The following is an 18,196-nucleotide window of genomic DNA, read 5'->3' on the forward strand; positions in this document are numbered from 1 at the left end:
ATATAACATATTATAATAATAATAATTATAATATTATTAATATATTTATAAATATCATAATGATAATATAAATTTATTAAAAGTTTAATGAACAAATTCAACAACAATACATATGTACACAAGAATATTTTGCTAAATTTTATTTAAAAATTTTTTCATCATTGGTATTTTGTTCCATATTTTGATGTAACAATTCTTCTGCTTCAGGTTTCGACGTCATATTTTGCCTGCTTAATCGCATATCGAGATCACTCATTATAAATACTGTATTATTGTAAACATTACCATTGATTGTATTTGAATAATTTATTCTATCATCTTCAGAAGGTATTTCAACAGCTTCTTCACCTAACATAAAAGCTTCATTGTTAAATTCTTCCATTTCACAACCAATATTTAATGGATTATGAAGACGATGATGATTAAATAATTTTGTTATTGATATTTTTTTATAAAAATAGGAAAATAAAATAAGTAATATTCCTATAATAAAAATACCAAATAAAAAATATGTAAATAAGTATAACCATTTATTAAATTTAATTTCATTATCTTCATCAAAATTGAAAGAACCTTTATTTTTATTTTCAGGATTTAATGCTAAATTTGATGTACAATGTACACCAAACCAACCATTTTTACATTTACAATAAGGTGTACTTTCAAATCCATTATCAAATATATGACATTCACCTTTATTTTGACAATAATCATGACATGATGGTAATGTACAATCAAAACCATTCCATCCTAATTGACAATAACATTCAACATTTTTATTAAATGATAAACCACAAACACCACCATTTTTACATTCTATATCAGAACAATTTTTTGCTGTTATTATTTCACATTGTGGTCCAGCAGTTCCTTTAACACATTTGCATATACGTTTACCTGTTTCATAATCATAATTACATTTTCCATTATTTTTACAATAATTTATACATAATTCTGGTATTTCACAACGTGATCCTGTATATCCTGGTAGACATTCACACTCCACCTCATCTGGATTATCTAAAATTGGTAAAATATTTATTGAATTTATACAATATTCATGAACACCAATTTTTTTACTACAATTTTCACCTTCATATCTAGAATTACATAGACATGTATAATTTTTTTTTGATATAATATTTGGTATTGGAAGACAAAGACCATTTCCATTACATGGATCAATTTCTGAATCACAAATACTATTTTCACATCTATCTCCATAATATGATGGAAGACATTCACATAAAGGTTTTCCATTTTCATCAGTACTACATTTTCCATCATTAAAACAATGAAATTGACATATATTAACTTCACAATTTAATCCATTAAAACCATTAGTACATTTACAATAACTTCTATCAACACAATGTCCACCATTTTTACATTCTAATGGTAAATTATCTTTTGTAATACAATTTTCACATTGAAGACCATTATAATTTCTTGGACAATTACAATATGGTAAATTATTATGTGCCTCTAAACAATGTCCATTATTAAAACAAAAATCTTTACAAACAGATTCTGATATTTCACAATTTTCTCCACTCCATCCTATATTACAATGACATAATGGAAGTCCAGTAATTTCATCAACTATACATATACCATTTTTATTACATCTTCCAGCACATTTTAATTTTTCACATCTTTCACCATGATATTCAATTGGACAATCACAATGTGGTGATGGAGAACCTTTTGTTGACATTGTACATATACCTTTATTAAGACATCTATTATAACATGGATCATTTTCACAACTTTTTCCACTTATACCACCAGGACATAAACATATATTTTTTTTCTTATCACAAATTCCACCATTTAAACATGTAATATTTCCACATTTTTCTTTTCTCCTATAATCTATACGTATTAAGGCACATAATCTTTCTTTTTGATCAAAAATATATCCAGGATCACATTTACAATCATTTCCATTAAAAAAATTACCTTCACATTGAAATATTTTATCACATTGAGATGGATCATCTACACAACGTCCATTACCACATGAATAATATCCATCACGACATACTCTTTCTGTACAAAATTCAACAACTTCATCTTCACCATTTTGGCAATCTTTAATACCATCACAAACATTAATATATGGTATACATGTTAATGTTGATGAACATGTAAATTGATCTTTAGAACATTTATTAAAATAATCATCAGTACATGTTTTATTATCAGGAAGGAGAACTCTTTCACCATTACAAGAACAATGTGGTATTCCTGAAGCTGTAAGTCTACAAACATCTTGACAACCAAGATTATTATTAATTGTACATGCATCAATACCACAATCATTAATTTCTTTAGCAACAACTGTCAATCCAAATGGTTGTAAATAAAAATTTTTTGCTATAATATGTGATCTACCACCTGTTATTTTATCAATCATAATAACTGAACGTTGTTTCCAATCAGTTACATAAATATAATCACCATATACTGCTATACCAAATGGATGAATACCTTTATCTTCTTTTTTTTCATCTTTTTCATTTTTTATTTCATCATCTGATAATAAAATATTTTCTCTATGTTTACCATCATAATCTATTCTTTCAATTTTATTTAATTGTCCATCAACCCAATAAAGTTTAGTTGATTTATAATCAATTGCCATAAATGTTGGTGATAAAATATTATTTTTAATAATTTTTTCTCTTTTATATCCACTAAATGTTACTTTTTCAATACTTGGTAAATCTTCACGATAATTACAATAAAATATTATTTTTCTACATCCATCAATAGCAATACCACGAAGTTTATCACGTTTACCTAGTTTTAATATTATTTCACTTTCTACAGGATAATGAGTAATATTTGTTGATAAAAATGAAACTTTTTGTATAGTATTTCTTGATGTAAAATAAATATTTCTTTCTATTGGATCAAATGCTACACCTTCAACTGGACCAATATACTCAGAAATTATATAATTATCCATTCCATCAAAAGTAACAGCAGCTATTCTATGTGCACCATTATCAGCAATAATATATTGTTTTTCATCCATATCAACAGTTAATGTATATGCATTATTTATTGAATCTGTTGCTTCAATAGTTTTTAAGGCTTTTTTCATTGAACCTGCCTCAAGAAATGCTTCATTTGACAATCTAAATGTTTCAATATCTCCAAATATTGGAGCAAAATCAATTTGAATACCAAGTGAATATGCAAGATATGCAGGATAAGTTTCACAAGTTTTGTTATGTTGATCAAGTTTTGAAAAAACACAGGCACAAAATATTTTATTATAATTTTTATGAAAACAAATCTCTTCACAACCACCATTATTTTCTTCACATTTATTTATTTTAATCCATTTATTTGTTACTGGTACAGAGGCATAATCTATATCAATAAAATCACCTTTTTTTATTCTTGAAATTAAATGTTTTTGAAGTGTTAAATCTGTAAATTTTTCATCTCTATATACTTTTAATGTTTTATAATCAAATGATTCCCATTTATTATTATCATTTAATCCAATAATACTTGATTTTGTTGTTAAAAAAAATATATTTTTTGGTGGAGTTTTAAATTTATATCCACCATATAAAAATTTTAAGTTTGAGCCATCTAAATCACTTGTCCATACATAAAATTTATATTTTGTCATATTCAATGTTATAATAATTAATATACCATTTTTATAGTCAATGAATAAATCATATATAGTATCATTTTTTATTTTTAATATAACATTTCTTAAATCTATTCGTTTTGGATCAAGATACTCAACTATATTATATTTCTCTTCTTCATCATGTAATATTGAAGAAATATAAATTAATCCATTAATAGGATTAGCAGCAACAGCCTTCATTTGTGCATGTGGAGAGTTAACTAAAAGTTTGGTAGCTGAATTATTATATAAATCAAACATCCAAAGACTTAATGTCTTATTATCAATAAAATATAAAATAGATTGTTTTAGGTCAAAAGAAATTGAGGTAGGAATTAAATGATGTGCTTCACCAGGTAATTTTATGACAACATCCATATCTGAAGAATTTTTTCCATTAACTAAAACAACTTGACTATTATTATTAATACCAATAAAAGTATCATTTTTTAAGTAACATTTATTTTCTTCAACCATAAAACCATCTCCACATAAACATTTTCTATCAGATAAATTATTATTAATTCTAATACAAATTTGACTACAATTTAATTTTTCACAATTTATATCTTTTTCATTAACTATATCATTTGGAGTTTTATCAATAATTCTAACTAAATTATGATTTTCTAAACTATCATTTTCTATTTCAATTATTTGATCAATATTAGTAACAATAAAATTATTATTCATACGCATCATAACTAACTTTTTTTCATTTATATTATAACATAAAAAACTATTTTTACTTTCTAAAAAAGAAACTGATGATATTTTTCCATAGTTATAATTATTAAAATTAATTTTTTTTAAAGAACCATCTTTTAATATTATAACATAACTTTCGGTTGTATCATTTGAATAAATTATATAATCATTATTAGGATCAATTGATGCAGAAGAAATAATTTTTCCTCTATTATTATCCATTATTTTTATTTCTTCAATATTTCCACCATCTAAAGAGGCTTTAAAAATTTTAAAATTGTCATATCCAGTATCAAACCATAGTATGAATCCTTTTTTATAAGCAACAATCAATTTTTCTGGATTTTTAATAAAATTATACATATTATTGTTAAATAATAATTTGTCAAATCCATTTACTGGATTGATAACATTAAATGATATATAATTTAATGTTTTAGTTATGTAATAAATTAAACCTGTAACTATATCAACATTTAATGATAAATATTTTTCATTATATTTAAAATCTCTTAATCCACCAATAATTTTTGATGTTGGATGTGATTGTACATAATTTACTCCCTGAATATTATTACTTTTACTTCCAATCCAATATGTTATATTTCTAATTGTATCAATAGTAAAATCAATTATTTTTTCATCATATAAATTTAAAAATGGATATCGTATTGAAGTATTATATTCTAAATCATACATATATAAATCATCACCTTTTACCATTAATATACTTAAATTAGCCATTTTACAATTTATTCCTGATTCATCAATTACCATCATATGAGGACATCCACATGTTCGTGAATTTTTTGTTTTAATAAGACATATATGTGAACATCCACCATTATCTTTACATGGATTTTTCATTATTTTATTTTGTCTTGATGGATGAATAATACGAATACCTAATGGAATACCAAATGGTCTTATATCAACAACTTCAATATGTGAACCATTCCATTTACTGGCACGATAAATTGAAAATGTTTTCCAATCACCCCAATATACATGATTTTCAAATACCTCTACACCAAAAGGATGTTCAATAAACATTGAATCATTAAATATTTCTTTCATATCATTTCCATCATAATCTGTTGATAATATTTTATCACTTTTTGCATCAACCCAATATACCCTTTTTGCTATATAATCTAATGAAATAGAATTTATCCAACCATCCTCAGAAGATACATTAGATTTATAAATTACTTTTCTATCACTACCATCCATATTTGATCGTTCAATACGTGGATTTTTTATATCCCAATCACTCCAAAATAAATATCCTAAACTTGGATCTACTGCTATTCCACGTGGATTTGTTATATTTACACTTAATATTGTTGTAACATATTTACCATTAAAATCTGAAACAAATATTTGATCTAATTTTGAATCCACCCAATATATATTTTTAACAATCCAATCTACAACAATACCTTCAGGTGTATGTATACCAAAAGTAATAATAGGCTTAACATCAACAAGTAAACCTTTTTTAAGACGACCACTATTAATACTACTACGTTTAATATCAACCCAAAATATTGTTATATTATTAGGATCTTCATAATAATAATCTAATGCTACTGTATTTCTAACATTTGATAATAATGAGACACTTGATGCCATATGATGTGGAACAACTGCAGTTCTTGGAATTGGAGACATTTTTTCAAGATTAACAAGTCTTATTTCAAAACTTGCTGCATAAACTAATAATGGATGATTAAGTGATACACTTTTACATGTAAAATTATCTTTTAATAAATAATATCCACCTTCACATGAACATGATATACTATTTTCATTTTTACTACATATTTGACTACATGCTCCAAAATAACATGATGTTACATTATTGCAATTACTTGAACTTTCACAATTTTCATTAGAAAAAGAATAACAAAATTTTATAAGTAAAAATAGTAGTATTAGTAAATTTGATTGCCAATTATAACTTTTATTCTTTTTAAATATTCTTATCATTATTAGAAATTATAATATTAGTATGCGATTATAGAATTAAAACACAAAATATACATTTGATGCGAGATACCCTTTAAATGAACTTAAAAAAAATTTTATTAATAGTGATAATTAATTAAGATCAACTATTTAAAAAGTGAAAAAAAAAGAGCATTTGTATATTAAACTTTTTAAATGTAAGAAATATAAATTAATCAGTGATATTATTAGATAGGTAATTGACAAAAAAAAATTAATAATAAATAAATGCATAGAAATAATGTATTGAAAAAAAAATATATGATTATTATTTTGGTAATTAAATATATCATTCATTAATTAGTAATTCAACTAAACAGTGTAATATATTATAAAAAAAAATATATATAAATAAATATATATATATATTTTTTTAAACATTAATAGCCTTATTATAATTGAAAATTTAATAATTTATTAACCTTTTATATAAATAATGTCAAAGATTATAACTAATAAAACAGAATTACATCAAGATCTTCACGGTCATTCCCCTCTTGTAATATGATGCCACTATAAAACTTTAATACTAATAAAAATATTTTATCTGGTCAAAATGATAATAAAATGTTACATTATTATATGCCATAATGATGAGAGGCAATTATGTTTATATCACAATACAATTTTTGGACAAAATTTTTTTTTTTTATCATACTTTTAGATATACATAAACATAATAGATGTCTTACAACGAGTTACTGATATAAAATGTACCATATTTAAGAAAAATAAATCTATGGTTCTATATTTGACAACTATAATTATTTTCCATCTTAACTATTCCTTTTATTTTTTCATTGTAAATATTTAAAAATATACCATTCTCTGTCTTTTAAATAAAAATGACAATAAAAAGAAATTTTAAATGAATGTATTATCAATATAAAAGAAGAAGGTTAATTTATCTTTTGACAAACATTTTTTAATTTATTTTAACTATCTCTCAAATTGGTTTTATTATTTAGTTTGATATTTAAATATACTGTATTACATTAAAATAAAAAAAGATAGTATATAATAAAAGTTTTAACACACAAACATTTTAAATATAAAAAAAAATATAACTTCACAAAAGTTTGAAAGGAAATATTATAACTAAATAATATCAACAAAAAAAAATATGATAAATATAAAGTGATAAAATATACATTATATGCAATTTCATTTTCTAATCAATAATCATTCACAAAAATTTCACGTTTATTTTATGAAATAATAAACTAAAATGAATAGTTATATATATCAATTTGAACTTTTTATTTATTCTTGGTGATTGTTAATGGTAAAAACCTTCTAAAATCTTAATTGTATCAAGAGTTGTTTTTAATTTTGTGTAAAAAAAAGATCATTTGATTGATGTGTAAAAATATTTTTATTAGACATTAGAAAATGTTAGTGATACCGATAAAAAAAAATTTATATAAATACTTTTAATTATCTTTACAATTATGGGTAATATTTTATTTTATTTTTAAATAATTATATATCTTGAACAGATTTAATGGAGAGGTGATATTTTATTTTATTAATATGAAACTTAATAATGCATAGAATTTTAGGTGTAAGAAATTTTTCAAAATATGTTGATAAAAATGAAGTTGAAAATTTTGCTAAACTAGGAAATGTTTGGATGGATGAAAATAAAGAGTTTAAAGCACTTCACTCATTGAATAGGCTTCGTGTTCCAACTATACTTAAAATTGCTAATGTAAGAATAAATAATAAGCTATTTATTAATTATACTTTTTAGTCACAAAATTTGAATGGTAAAAATATTCTTGAAGTTGGAAGTGGTGGTGGTATTTTATCTTTTTCTTTGGCAAGACTTGGTGCTTCTGTTACAGGTGTAGATGCTTGTAAAGAAAGTGTCACTTCTGCAACAAATTCTGCCCAAAAAATATTAAATGATAACATTAGAAAGCGTGTAAATTTTATACATAACACAATTGAAGAATTTTCAAAAGGTAAAGATAATAGTTATGATATTGTTATTGCTTCAGAAGTAATTGAACATGTACCAAATGTAGAAGATTTTGTTACCAAATGTTCTGGTCTCTTAAAAAATAATGGGTCAATATTTTTTTCAACAATTAACAAAACATTTTTATCAAAAATTTTAGCTATAGAAATGGCTGAGGTAATATATATATAAATAATTTTTTTTTATATTAATTTAATATTTTTAAGAATATTATTGGAATTGTTCCAGAAGGTGTTCATGATTGGGAAAAATTTGTTGATCCTAATTATTTAACAGATATTTTATATAAAAATAATATTAAAACAACTTTATGTAATGGTGTTGCTTATAATCCATTAACAAATGATTGGTTTTGGATTAATAATACTAATATAAATTATTTTTTAATTGGAAAAAAAGCTTTAGCGTAAATAAATTTAATTTTATTTGTACCTAATTTTTTTTTTCTACAAAATATCTATCAAATTTTATTAGTTATATAATAATATATTATTTATATATTAGATCTATTTTATATTCATTGTTGTTGTTACAATAACATGCATATATTCCATCATTATCTGAAAAAATATTTTTTATATCTTTGTTATTATATTTAATAATTTTCCATTCTCCTAATAATGGATTATAAGATTCAATAGATTTATCATGAATAACAATAATTTTTCCATCATATGCAAGTGTTGTACTTTTAGATGAGGGATGATTTGTTGGTGAAACCGGTTTCCACTTATCATTTCTAATGTCATACACCTGAACAACATTAACTTTTTCGTTAATTACCCCACCAATAACTATAATTACAATTTAAAATTACAAAAGACATTAAACTCTACCATAAATAAAGTCATTGAGTACCACAACTGAAGCATCCATAACAGCAATTGGCATACTAGAAAGAAGTTTTCTTTTTTTTGTTATTAAATTATAACTCTCAACAGAAAATGAACGAATATTATTAAAAATACCACCAAAAGTATAAATATTATCTTTATAAATAAGTGTTGAATAATGTATTCGTGGTGCCAAGTGTGGTGGTAATTTTAAAACTTTATTTTTTTCATTTATAATAAAACCTTGTGTAATAAAATTTTCAATTTGATTATTATAAACAAAAATTGAATTTTCATTATATTGAATAACAGATGATGGAATAAATTCATTTAAAATATACTCTTGTGATGTAAAAAATTGTAAAGTTTTTGTTGAAATTGTTATTTTTTTTATTATATTTTTATTAATAATATAATAGGAAAAATATTTTGTTTTTGGTAATGTTGTATACAATAAAAGATTAATATTACATTGATTCTTTGACAACCATTGATCAATTAAATTTGTAATAGTATCAATTGGGGGATTAAAAAAATGACTTGATAGGAGTGTAGAGAAATTTCTTTCATCCATCATTTCAATAGGTAGTTCCTTTAACTTTTTATAATTTTTAACCAAAAGATAAAATAATTTTGGTGAATTTTGTTGAAAAGAAAATAAAATACTAAAAATTTGAAAATCCTGAATTATATTGATATTATTATTAAGTAATATCCTTTCAATACATTTCTCTAGAATAATGTCGCATTGCAAAAAATCAGCAGCAACTATTATGTCAGGCATCATATCATTATACATTATAATATCATTTTGAATTATTTTTACCAATTCATCAAAAATAGTACCATCGATATTGTTTAAATTTATAAATGAATTTTTTAGGCCATAAAAATGATAGTATGCAGTAAAATAATTAAAATAACTAGTAAGAAATGAGGTAGAAACTTGTTTAATACAATTATCCTTAAAAATTAATGATACCAGCATGGTATAAAGTTATGGACAAAGAAGTTAAACACTACTATCATCATTTAAATTTTTATGTATTGTTTTAATGTTTTGATAAAGAAATGTTTTGTTTTATAATACGTTGTTAAAAGAGTTCATTTCTTTTGTATAATATTTTTATCTTATCAATATTGCTGACAAAGTTATAATTAGTACAAATGTTTCTATCTTTACAAATTTTATTAATATATATTTGTATTATTTTATTTGTTATGTAAACAACATAAAAAAAAACATTTAAATTTTAATAAGAAGTTTTTTTCAAGGACGTTCCTTGTAAATAAATAATTTGGTAATTATTCTTTTAAAGATATCTCAATATAACAGGTTTTTTCATACACGCCCAAAAAAATCTTTAATAAAATTGTTACTATAAAAGTCAAAATTTTATATAACAAATATATCAGTTATTTTAATTAATAATAAAAAATGTTTGAGGCAAAATTAGCCGTTGGTATTGCAACTGCATGTTCTACAGTTGCTATTTTAGCTGTCATTACTACTATTCCTTCACTTTATAATGAAATTTCTGAACTTCAAGAAGTTGTAAATGATGGTATTCATGCTTTCCGTCTTGAAACTGATGCTGCTTGGACTGAATTAATGGGTATACAAATTTCTGTTACACCACCATCAAAACCAAAAATAAATCCATTTAACAGTATCTTCCGTCAAAAACGTCAAGACTTTAGTGGTCTTCCAGCATGGTGTCAATGTGAACCAACTAAGCCTACTTGCCCTCCAGGACCTCCAGGACCACCAGGTCCACCAGGTGAAAATGGTACTCCAGGATCTCCAGGACCAAAAGGAGAAGATAATCTTACAACTCATGCTCCAATTGTATGTCCATCAGTATCAAAGGATTGTATTAAATGCCCACAAGGACCTCCAGGACCAAATGGACCTGATGGAGAACAAGGACCACCAGGACCAGATGGACATCCAGGATCACCAGGTGCTCCAGGTAATGACGGAAAACCAGGAGCTCCAGGACCACAAGGAGATGCTGGTGCACCAGGTGCTCCAGGTAAAGATGGACAACCAGGACCACCAGGAGCTAATGGAACAAGAGCAAAAGGAAAACCAGGTCCAAAAGGTCCTTCCGGAAAACCAGGAAGTCCAGGTAAAAAAGGAGAAGATGGTCCACCAGGTGCTCCTGGACAACCAGGATCAGAAGGTCCAGCAGGAACATCCGGAAATCCAGGTACTCCAGGAACTGATGGAAAACCTGGAGCCCCAGGAGGTCCAGGAATTCCAGGTACTGATGCAGCATATTGTCCATGTCCACCACGTAGTGCCGTTTTCCTTACGAAACATTAAAATGTTTCATTTTATTATGATTAGATATAATTATAATCTAATTGATCAAATAAAAATTTTTCATCCAATTTGTGTTTATTTTTAAAAAAAAGGAAGAGATTATAAGTTACATTTCTAAATATTTATACTACTTTCTTTCCTTATCTTTATTAGTTGTAAAATAATTTACAAAGGTAGCATTCTGATAAGGCATATTTATTTTATCCAAAAATTACTTAACATTTTTACCATGTCTGTTCAATCATTATCATATCATAATGAATTTATAGTCATTTGACAACTACAAAATGTCTGAAAGACTAATGAAGTTATCATTAAATAAAATTAAAATATATAATTCTTAGTTGTTAAAGATATAATTAAATTAACATTCTCTTTTTTATATAAAAATTTACTTGATAATACATTTAATTAGAAAAAAATGAACAAAATTAATTTATTCATAACAAAAATAACAATATAAAAAAGCACATCTAGATATCCTATTTCTCAGTACTTATTTCTGCTAATGTGTTAGCTAAAGAATTTGAATGATGAGAAATATTGTTGACTAAATCATTAGAAATTCTGCTAATAATTTGTGCAGTCTCTCCTTTCACGCAATCTAATGATGGTAATTTTGCTAATGCTTCACATTCACTATAAGATAAAATTCTATCGTCAACTGAAAAAGCTAATGGTTGTAACCAATTAAGTTTTTTTGCCTGATTAAATAAAAGACCCAACTTATCTATGTCTTTTGCAAACATAATACAGTTGGAACCATGTAGTAAACAATTTACTGTTTCAAGTGGTGTATTTTCAAAAACTTTTTTCATTACTTTATTTGAATAAGATTTCAAATCTAGTTCTTGTAACCTAAGTTGATTAACTGCAAGGCGTCTAGTACGTCCTTGTATCGGAAGTAATTGGCAATATGCCATTACTCTAAATTCATTTTCAATAATCCAATCTTTTACCTTTTTAGCTAAAGCCAATTCAATTTCCATATACTAAAAAACAATTAATTAAAAGCAATTTTAAGCTTACTTCTTCTTTTTCTAATTTTGCCTGTTCCATTAAAAAAGTTTTAGAAACACACTTTTTTTTTTCTTCTGGAAGTACTGGAGCAACAGCTTCCTCAAACAATCTTCTTTTGTAATGTCTAGGATGAGGACGAACATATTTAGAAGACACATTACGAATCTGTGTCACAGATTGTAATGAATTTTGAAAAAAACGTTGATACATTAGAAAAATATAACAATTTAAGATTATAGAAGAAGGTAAACAATTGGTAAAACGTTTATTAAAAAATATTTAAGCTAACTATTATTAATTATTTTGTTATTTAAATATTCACAAAGACTTTTTAAGGCACATGATCGGTGGCTAATTTTATTCTTAATTTCACTATCAATTTCAGCATATGTTTGATTATAACCTTCTGGTTCAAAAATTGGATCCCATCCAAAATTTGTTGATCCTCTTGGGAAAACTATTTTTCCATTATTTTTTCCTTTAAATAATTTTACAGGACAACCTTTACCTTCACAGTAAGCAAAAATACACAAACTATAAGCACTTTTATCTTCAAATCCATGAAGCATTTTAAATAAACCCTCTGGTTTCAATTCTTTTAAAAACCATTTGATGTATGGTCCAGGTAATCCACCCATAGCATTAAAACATAAGGATGTATCTTCAACAATAACGGGTCCATCAACTTGTTCAATAGCAATACGACATTTCTTTTCTGCTATTTCTTCAGGCGTTCCTTGAAATTCGGGAAGATCCAAATTTATGGCTTCAACATCATAATAAGGATTTGTAGAGATAATTTGTCGAACCTCCCTTAATTTGTTAGAGTTTCCAGTAACAAACTTTAAAATTGACTTTTTTGCCATTCCTAAAAATAATATTTCAAGAAATAAATACTCAATTCTTTTTAAATATATTTGGTAAAGTGCATCTTTTAAAATAAAAAAAAAACAAATTAAAAAGCATATATTTATTCTAAAAAAATCCTATAACTGAATATTTTACAAAAAGTCTATTCCAACACCAAACTGGATTCCGGTACTACATGCATCACCAGGTACATAGCGAATTGGCAGGACATAATTTACTTCTAATTTAAAAATATTATTAAAAATATAAGATATCCCAAATCCTGTGGAAATTCTTGGTACATCCAATAATTCCCTAAACTTTGCCTTTGATTGAGCTCTAGCAACAGATCCACATGTTAGAAAACTATGTAAAAATAACTAAAAATATTCAATTATAAAAATTTTAAAAAATAAACTTACTGAATTTTTAAAAAATATGGGCCTATAAATATGTAAAGCACCAACAAGAGCTGTTCCACCTCCAAGACAAGCATTATCAGCTCTAGTACCAATAGATCTTCTTTGAAAACCTCTTATATCATATGGTCCACCTAGGTATGCACTATCTAATAAATGTAATTTTTTATTAGCTAAAGAATGTACATATATTCCACGAAGTGAGGCACTTAAAATTGTTCCAAAAAATAATGGTGTTGAAGCTTGAAGGTCTAATTGTTGTCTTGCGAAAGCTACATCACCAATTAAATTGGCAACTTCAATAGAATATCTAAATAATGTTCCTTTTGAAGCGAGTAATGGTCTATCCCGATTATCTATAGATATACCAGTTTCTGCAGAAAATTTCATTGTATGACCAGATTGATCTCTGATTGGGAATGGTGTATCATCATTTGGAAGTAATTTTCTCCATGAGGAATTCAATTGAAAATTGAAATCAATGTTTTTATTTAAAAATCGTCTTTTTGTGTAATAACATGAACCTAATAACTCTGATAAATCAGCACAATTCCAATCAAGATGATAAAGTGGATTTTTTATTGTAATTCCTAAATTTTCATATCGTTGCCAACCAAGAAGAGGCTTATCAAAATCAAGACCATATGAATGACCTCCTTTTAAGTTTTTTGTAAACGATGCTTTAAGGGATTCTCCTCTTCCATTAAAATTGCTTGTCTCACAAGATAATGAAGCATCAAGTTGACCATTAAATTCCATATCTGTTTTGGCACCTAAATTTAATATACTATGTTCCTCTGATTTTAAATGAAGAACATATCCTTTAGGATTATCTGGTGACACATTTATAAACGGTGTACATTCTTTTAATAATCCAACTTCTTCTAAATGCCTAGCACAAATTCCAGCATTTTTTATTAATTCATCTAAATTAGAACTTTCAAGTAGTTTAGAGCATTCCTTTTCAAGGGCATCCGATTTAGTTCTTTCAACTCCATGAATATATATTTTATCAAGAACTGCTTCTGTTTTATCAGCCTTACCAAAAATAGAATCAGCTGAAAAATATCCCCGAGACATATGAAAGAGATAAGCCACAATAAAGAAAAACTATAAAAATATACAGGGTATTTTTAGATATAATATTGAAATGCATTATTCCAATATTCTTCTAAAGAGTTTATTAAAAATAAAGTAAAATGTTCTGATATTTTTGTGCTATTTGTAAATAAATTAGATCAATTTATTTTCTTAATAAATAGGAACTTTAATTATAATGTAAATACAAGTGATCTTTAAAATAATTCTTTAATGTTATGTAATATTTTTATTTATTAAAAATAGAGGAGAATAAATAAATGTGAATATAGTATATTAATTTTAAGTTCTTTAAAAATAGTTAAAAAATTTATATACATTTTTTAAAATACTACTAGAAATACTAAAGGAAACAATTTTAAATAAAAAAAATTATGTTAAATCGTTTTTAAGACTATTTTAAACTTACTATTTTTCTAAATAATTGAAAAGATAAACTTTAGTTAAAGAATTTTTACACTTATTGCAATAATATAATGTATAAATATTATATCTTTAATGTCATGTATAATGTTAATAACAAATATATTAACTTCTTGATAAGACTATTTGTTTTTGGTGATATGTGAAGTAATCTGAAATTAACATATAAAATTTATATAAAAAATCAAAAAAATAATTAAAATGTTATTTTCTAACATTTTATAGATATAAATATAAAATTACAGTATGGAATTAACAGGAGGTTCTGAAACTCAATCTTTTTTTTTAACTGACCGTTCTGGTTGTTCTAGTTACTTTGAAACAGAACTTACACCATCATATGAAGAATATTTTTACAATGATGGTATATTACAAAAAAATCAAATTTCAACTGAAAAAACTGCTTCGTTGTATTCTTCTGTAGATGATGATTCTTGTTACTCAAATTGTGATACAGCAACTCCATTTAATGATGATGATTTTTTGTTAATGAAGAAGATAGAAAATGACTCAAAGACATCAAAACTCCACATATGTCTTTATGATGGATCTAAATATGTATTAAATCTTAATGAAAAGAAAAAAGATGTTAAACAAACTATTGAAGAACCACAAAGTTCATATTGTTTTGGAAATAATTACTATTGTGGTATGACAAAAAATTCTTTAAAAAGAAACGTAAACTCCCAATATCAACTAAAAGATTTGGTTAATTATAATTTAATGAAAGAAGAACAAAAGGTATCTCTTCAACTTGGTTGTGTTGAGTCACAATATGTTTTAGATACTAAAAAAAATTAATTTACAATAACACATGAGTAACAAATAAAAGAAATTTTTATTGGCATTCAGTTTTTAAGAAATAAATAAATAATATGCATATTATAATTTAGATCTACAAATATTTTTTTTTAAAAACAAATAAACAATAAACACAATGACTTTTCATGGTCTAGTTTCTAGTTTTTTTAAATAATAATAATTAACTAATGAGGCAACATTTTCTCTAAAATTTTCAAGATGTGATGTTATATGTTCAATACATATATCATCACAACCTTCTTTTCCTAAAGCTACATGCTTTAAAATTGTCCTTCTATAAGGTGCTGCATGAATAACTAACTTAAAAAGATTTTTAGCTAAAAAATTATGATGCCTTTTAAGTGTAATTTCATATGCTTTATTAATAACATTTTTTAAATTTTCTGTTTCCTCTTTGTTTGGATTTACATTATACTCTTCTACCATATAAATTATCATTTGAAGCATAAATTCAAGACCTCTTTTTAACCATAACAATCCTTCTGTTGCTATACCTAATTTCCCATTGTTATCAATAAGATCAGTATCAATTAAATCTTGTATTGTTGGCATACGTTCTGTATTACTTTCATATTTTGTTCTTACTTTGATTACATTCCCCATTATATCATTTTTAACTGGAGAAAAAGCTGCACCAAAAAATCCAACAAATTCAGCAATTCCTTGACATGCTGATAAAAATTGTTCAGTTGGAATTTTTTCATCTTCTAATAAAGGAAACATTTTATCTTTGAATGAAAAATATGTATCAGTCATTGTATATTAGTCTGTAAAAAGTGTATTGATGTAGTATTAGTAAATATAAATAAATGTGGTTAACGTTTAAGAAATATAGATGATTATAGAGTATGAAAAATTATACTCATAAAATTTTGCATTCTTCATTTAAAAACCTGTTTCTTAATAATCATTTACTAAGTATCATAAAGTAAATGACTCAGTCTGAAGTAATAATAAATATTTCAAAAAAATGACAAACTTTGTAATCAATTCGTCACTAAAATGAATAAAAATTAGCAATTCAAAATTCTCTTTTTCTTAGAACGTATGTTTCTGTTTACCAATAGTAAAATATGTATTGTATTTTTTTTCTTTTAATTTATATTTTAATATTTTGTTTTTTATTCACATATTACAGTATTTATTTGATTAAATAACTTTTAAATCATTATATAAAAAGTTTTTTATCAATCATATCTTATCTAGAAACTTATATATTTTAAAGTGTTTGTATATTACACGTGTTTAGATGAACGAAAAACCACAAATTCAAATATTACAGTATAGTTCTTCGTCATAAGAGTTTTCCACTAAAGAGAGCTTTTTAAAAGATGTGTAGGATGGAATGGCTTTTGCAGACACTCTCTTCTTTATACTATCGCACCAACGTGTTTTAAATATATTGATGTCTTTTCGTTCCTGCATTACCAATATATTTTCGTAGATTTTAATTTTTTATAATAGATTTTTTTTTCTTATGAATAATAATTATTTAATAGTTTTTTTCAGATTTAGACACCATGTACGCTCAAAGACTTGTTGTTCCACTTTCCCGTGCTATTGTAAGTTTCATAGATTCTTTTTTAATTTTTATATAAAAATATTTTTTTTAAGGTTGCCCGTTCTGCTTTCCGTGCTGAATCTATGTTAGCTGCCCGTGCTCTTCACACCACAGTTGCTCGCAAAGATATTGACTCAGCAGCTAAATACATTGGAGCTGGAGCCGCCACCGTCGGAGTAGCTGGATCTGGAGCTGGTATTGGAAACGTTTTTGGAGCTCTCGTCATCGGATATGCCCGTAACCCATCTCTTAAACAACAACTTTTCTCATACGCTATTCTTGGATTTGCCCTCTCAGAGGCTATGGGTCTTTTCTGTCTCTCCATGGGTTTCATGATCCTCTTTGCTCTTTAAATGAAATAACTTTAAGAAAATGAAGATTAGAAGTAGGGCTTTGTCATTGGCAGTGTTTATTGTTACGTTATAATATTGTAAAATGACAATTGACATAAATAAAACTTAGATGCTTTCTTATAATAAATT

At 25.2% G+C, this 18,196-nt stretch overlaps 9 protein-coding genes across 9 annotated transcripts; 4 read left to right on the forward strand and 5 right to left on the reverse strand.

The window, feature by feature from the left end:
- Window positions 1-139: 139 nt before the first annotated feature.
- Window positions 140-6,358, reverse strand: SRAE_1000277600 (Low-density lipoprotein receptor-related protein 6; the record flags this gene model as incomplete). Its single annotated transcript, XM_024649891.1, has 1 exon — window positions 140-6,358. One exon carries the CDS (start codon window positions 6,356-6,358, stop codon window positions 140-142), a length of 6,219 nt encoding a protein of 2,072 aa, XP_024503723.1.
- Window positions 6,359-8,009: 1,651 nt separating this feature from the next.
- On the forward strand, window positions 8,010-8,770 carry SRAE_1000277700 (Hexaprenyldihydroxybenzoate methyltransferase, mitochondrial; the record flags this gene model as incomplete). The annotated part of the gene is made up of 4 exons (XM_024649892.1): window positions 8,010-8,087; window positions 8,130-8,343; window positions 8,380-8,516; window positions 8,567-8,770. 4 exons carry the CDS (start codon window positions 8,010-8,012, stop codon window positions 8,768-8,770), a joined length of 633 nt encoding a protein of 210 aa, XP_024503724.1.
- A 79-nt stretch (window positions 8,771-8,849) lies between these two features.
- On the reverse strand, window positions 8,850-9,992 carry SRAE_1000277800 (Kelch repeat type 1 and Kelch-type beta propeller domain-containing protein; the record flags this gene model as incomplete). The annotated part of the gene is made up of 2 exons (XM_024649893.1): window positions 8,850-9,154; window positions 9,197-9,992. 2 exons carry the CDS (start codon window positions 9,990-9,992, stop codon window positions 8,850-8,852), a joined length of 1,101 nt encoding a protein of 366 aa, XP_024503725.1.
- A 639-nt stretch (window positions 9,993-10,631) lies between these two features.
- Window positions 10,632-11,522, forward strand: SRAE_1000277900 (Nematode cuticle collagen, N-terminal domain-containing protein; the record flags this gene model as incomplete). Its single annotated transcript, XM_024649894.1, has 1 exon — window positions 10,632-11,522. One exon carries the CDS (start codon window positions 10,632-10,634, stop codon window positions 11,520-11,522), a length of 891 nt encoding a protein of 296 aa, XP_024503726.1.
- A 482-nt stretch (window positions 11,523-12,004) lies between these two features.
- Window positions 12,005-12,752, reverse strand: SRAE_1000278000 (Hypothetical protein; the record flags this gene model as incomplete). Its single annotated transcript, XM_024649895.1, has 2 exons — window positions 12,005-12,514; window positions 12,552-12,752. 2 exons carry the CDS (start codon window positions 12,750-12,752, stop codon window positions 12,005-12,007), a joined length of 711 nt encoding a protein of 236 aa, XP_024503727.1.
- Window positions 12,753-12,826: 74 nt separating this feature from the next.
- On the reverse strand, window positions 12,827-14,890 carry SRAE_1000278100 (Sorting and assembly machinery component 50 homolog; the record flags this gene model as incomplete). The annotated part of the gene is made up of 3 exons (XM_024649897.1): window positions 12,827-13,410; window positions 13,585-13,771; window positions 13,814-14,890. 3 exons carry the CDS (start codon window positions 14,888-14,890, stop codon window positions 12,827-12,829), a joined length of 1,848 nt encoding a protein of 615 aa, XP_024503728.1.
- A 687-nt stretch (window positions 14,891-15,577) lies between these two features.
- Window positions 15,578-16,132, forward strand: SRAE_1000278200 (Hypothetical protein; the record flags this gene model as incomplete). Its single annotated transcript, XM_024649898.1, has 1 exon — window positions 15,578-16,132. One exon carries the CDS (start codon window positions 15,578-15,580, stop codon window positions 16,130-16,132), a length of 555 nt encoding a protein of 184 aa, XP_024503729.1.
- Window positions 16,133-16,276: 144 nt separating this feature from the next.
- On the reverse strand, window positions 16,277-16,909 carry SRAE_1000278300 (Glycolipid transfer protein; the record flags this gene model as incomplete). The annotated part of the gene is made up of 1 exon (XM_024649899.1): window positions 16,277-16,909. The coding sequence occupies one exon, from the start codon at window positions 16,907-16,909 to the stop codon at window positions 16,277-16,279; it is 633 nt and encodes a 210-aa protein (XP_024503730.1).
- A 764-nt stretch (window positions 16,910-17,673) lies between these two features.
- SRAE_1000278400 (ATPase, F0 complex, subunit C family and V-ATPase proteolipid subunit C-like domain-containing protein) lies at window positions 17,674-18,067 on the forward strand (the record flags this gene model as incomplete). Its single annotated transcript, XM_024649900.1, has 2 exons — window positions 17,674-17,715; window positions 17,768-18,067. 2 exons carry the CDS (start codon window positions 17,674-17,676, stop codon window positions 18,065-18,067), a joined length of 342 nt encoding a protein of 113 aa, XP_024503731.1.
- Window positions 18,068-18,196: the final 129 nt, after the last annotated feature.

Source organism: Strongyloides ratti (assembly GCF_001040885.1).
Source record: "Strongyloides ratti genome assembly S_ratti_ED321, chromosome : 1".
Classification (NCBI taxonomy): domain Eukaryota; kingdom Metazoa; phylum Nematoda; class Chromadorea; order Rhabditida; family Strongyloididae; genus Strongyloides; species Strongyloides ratti.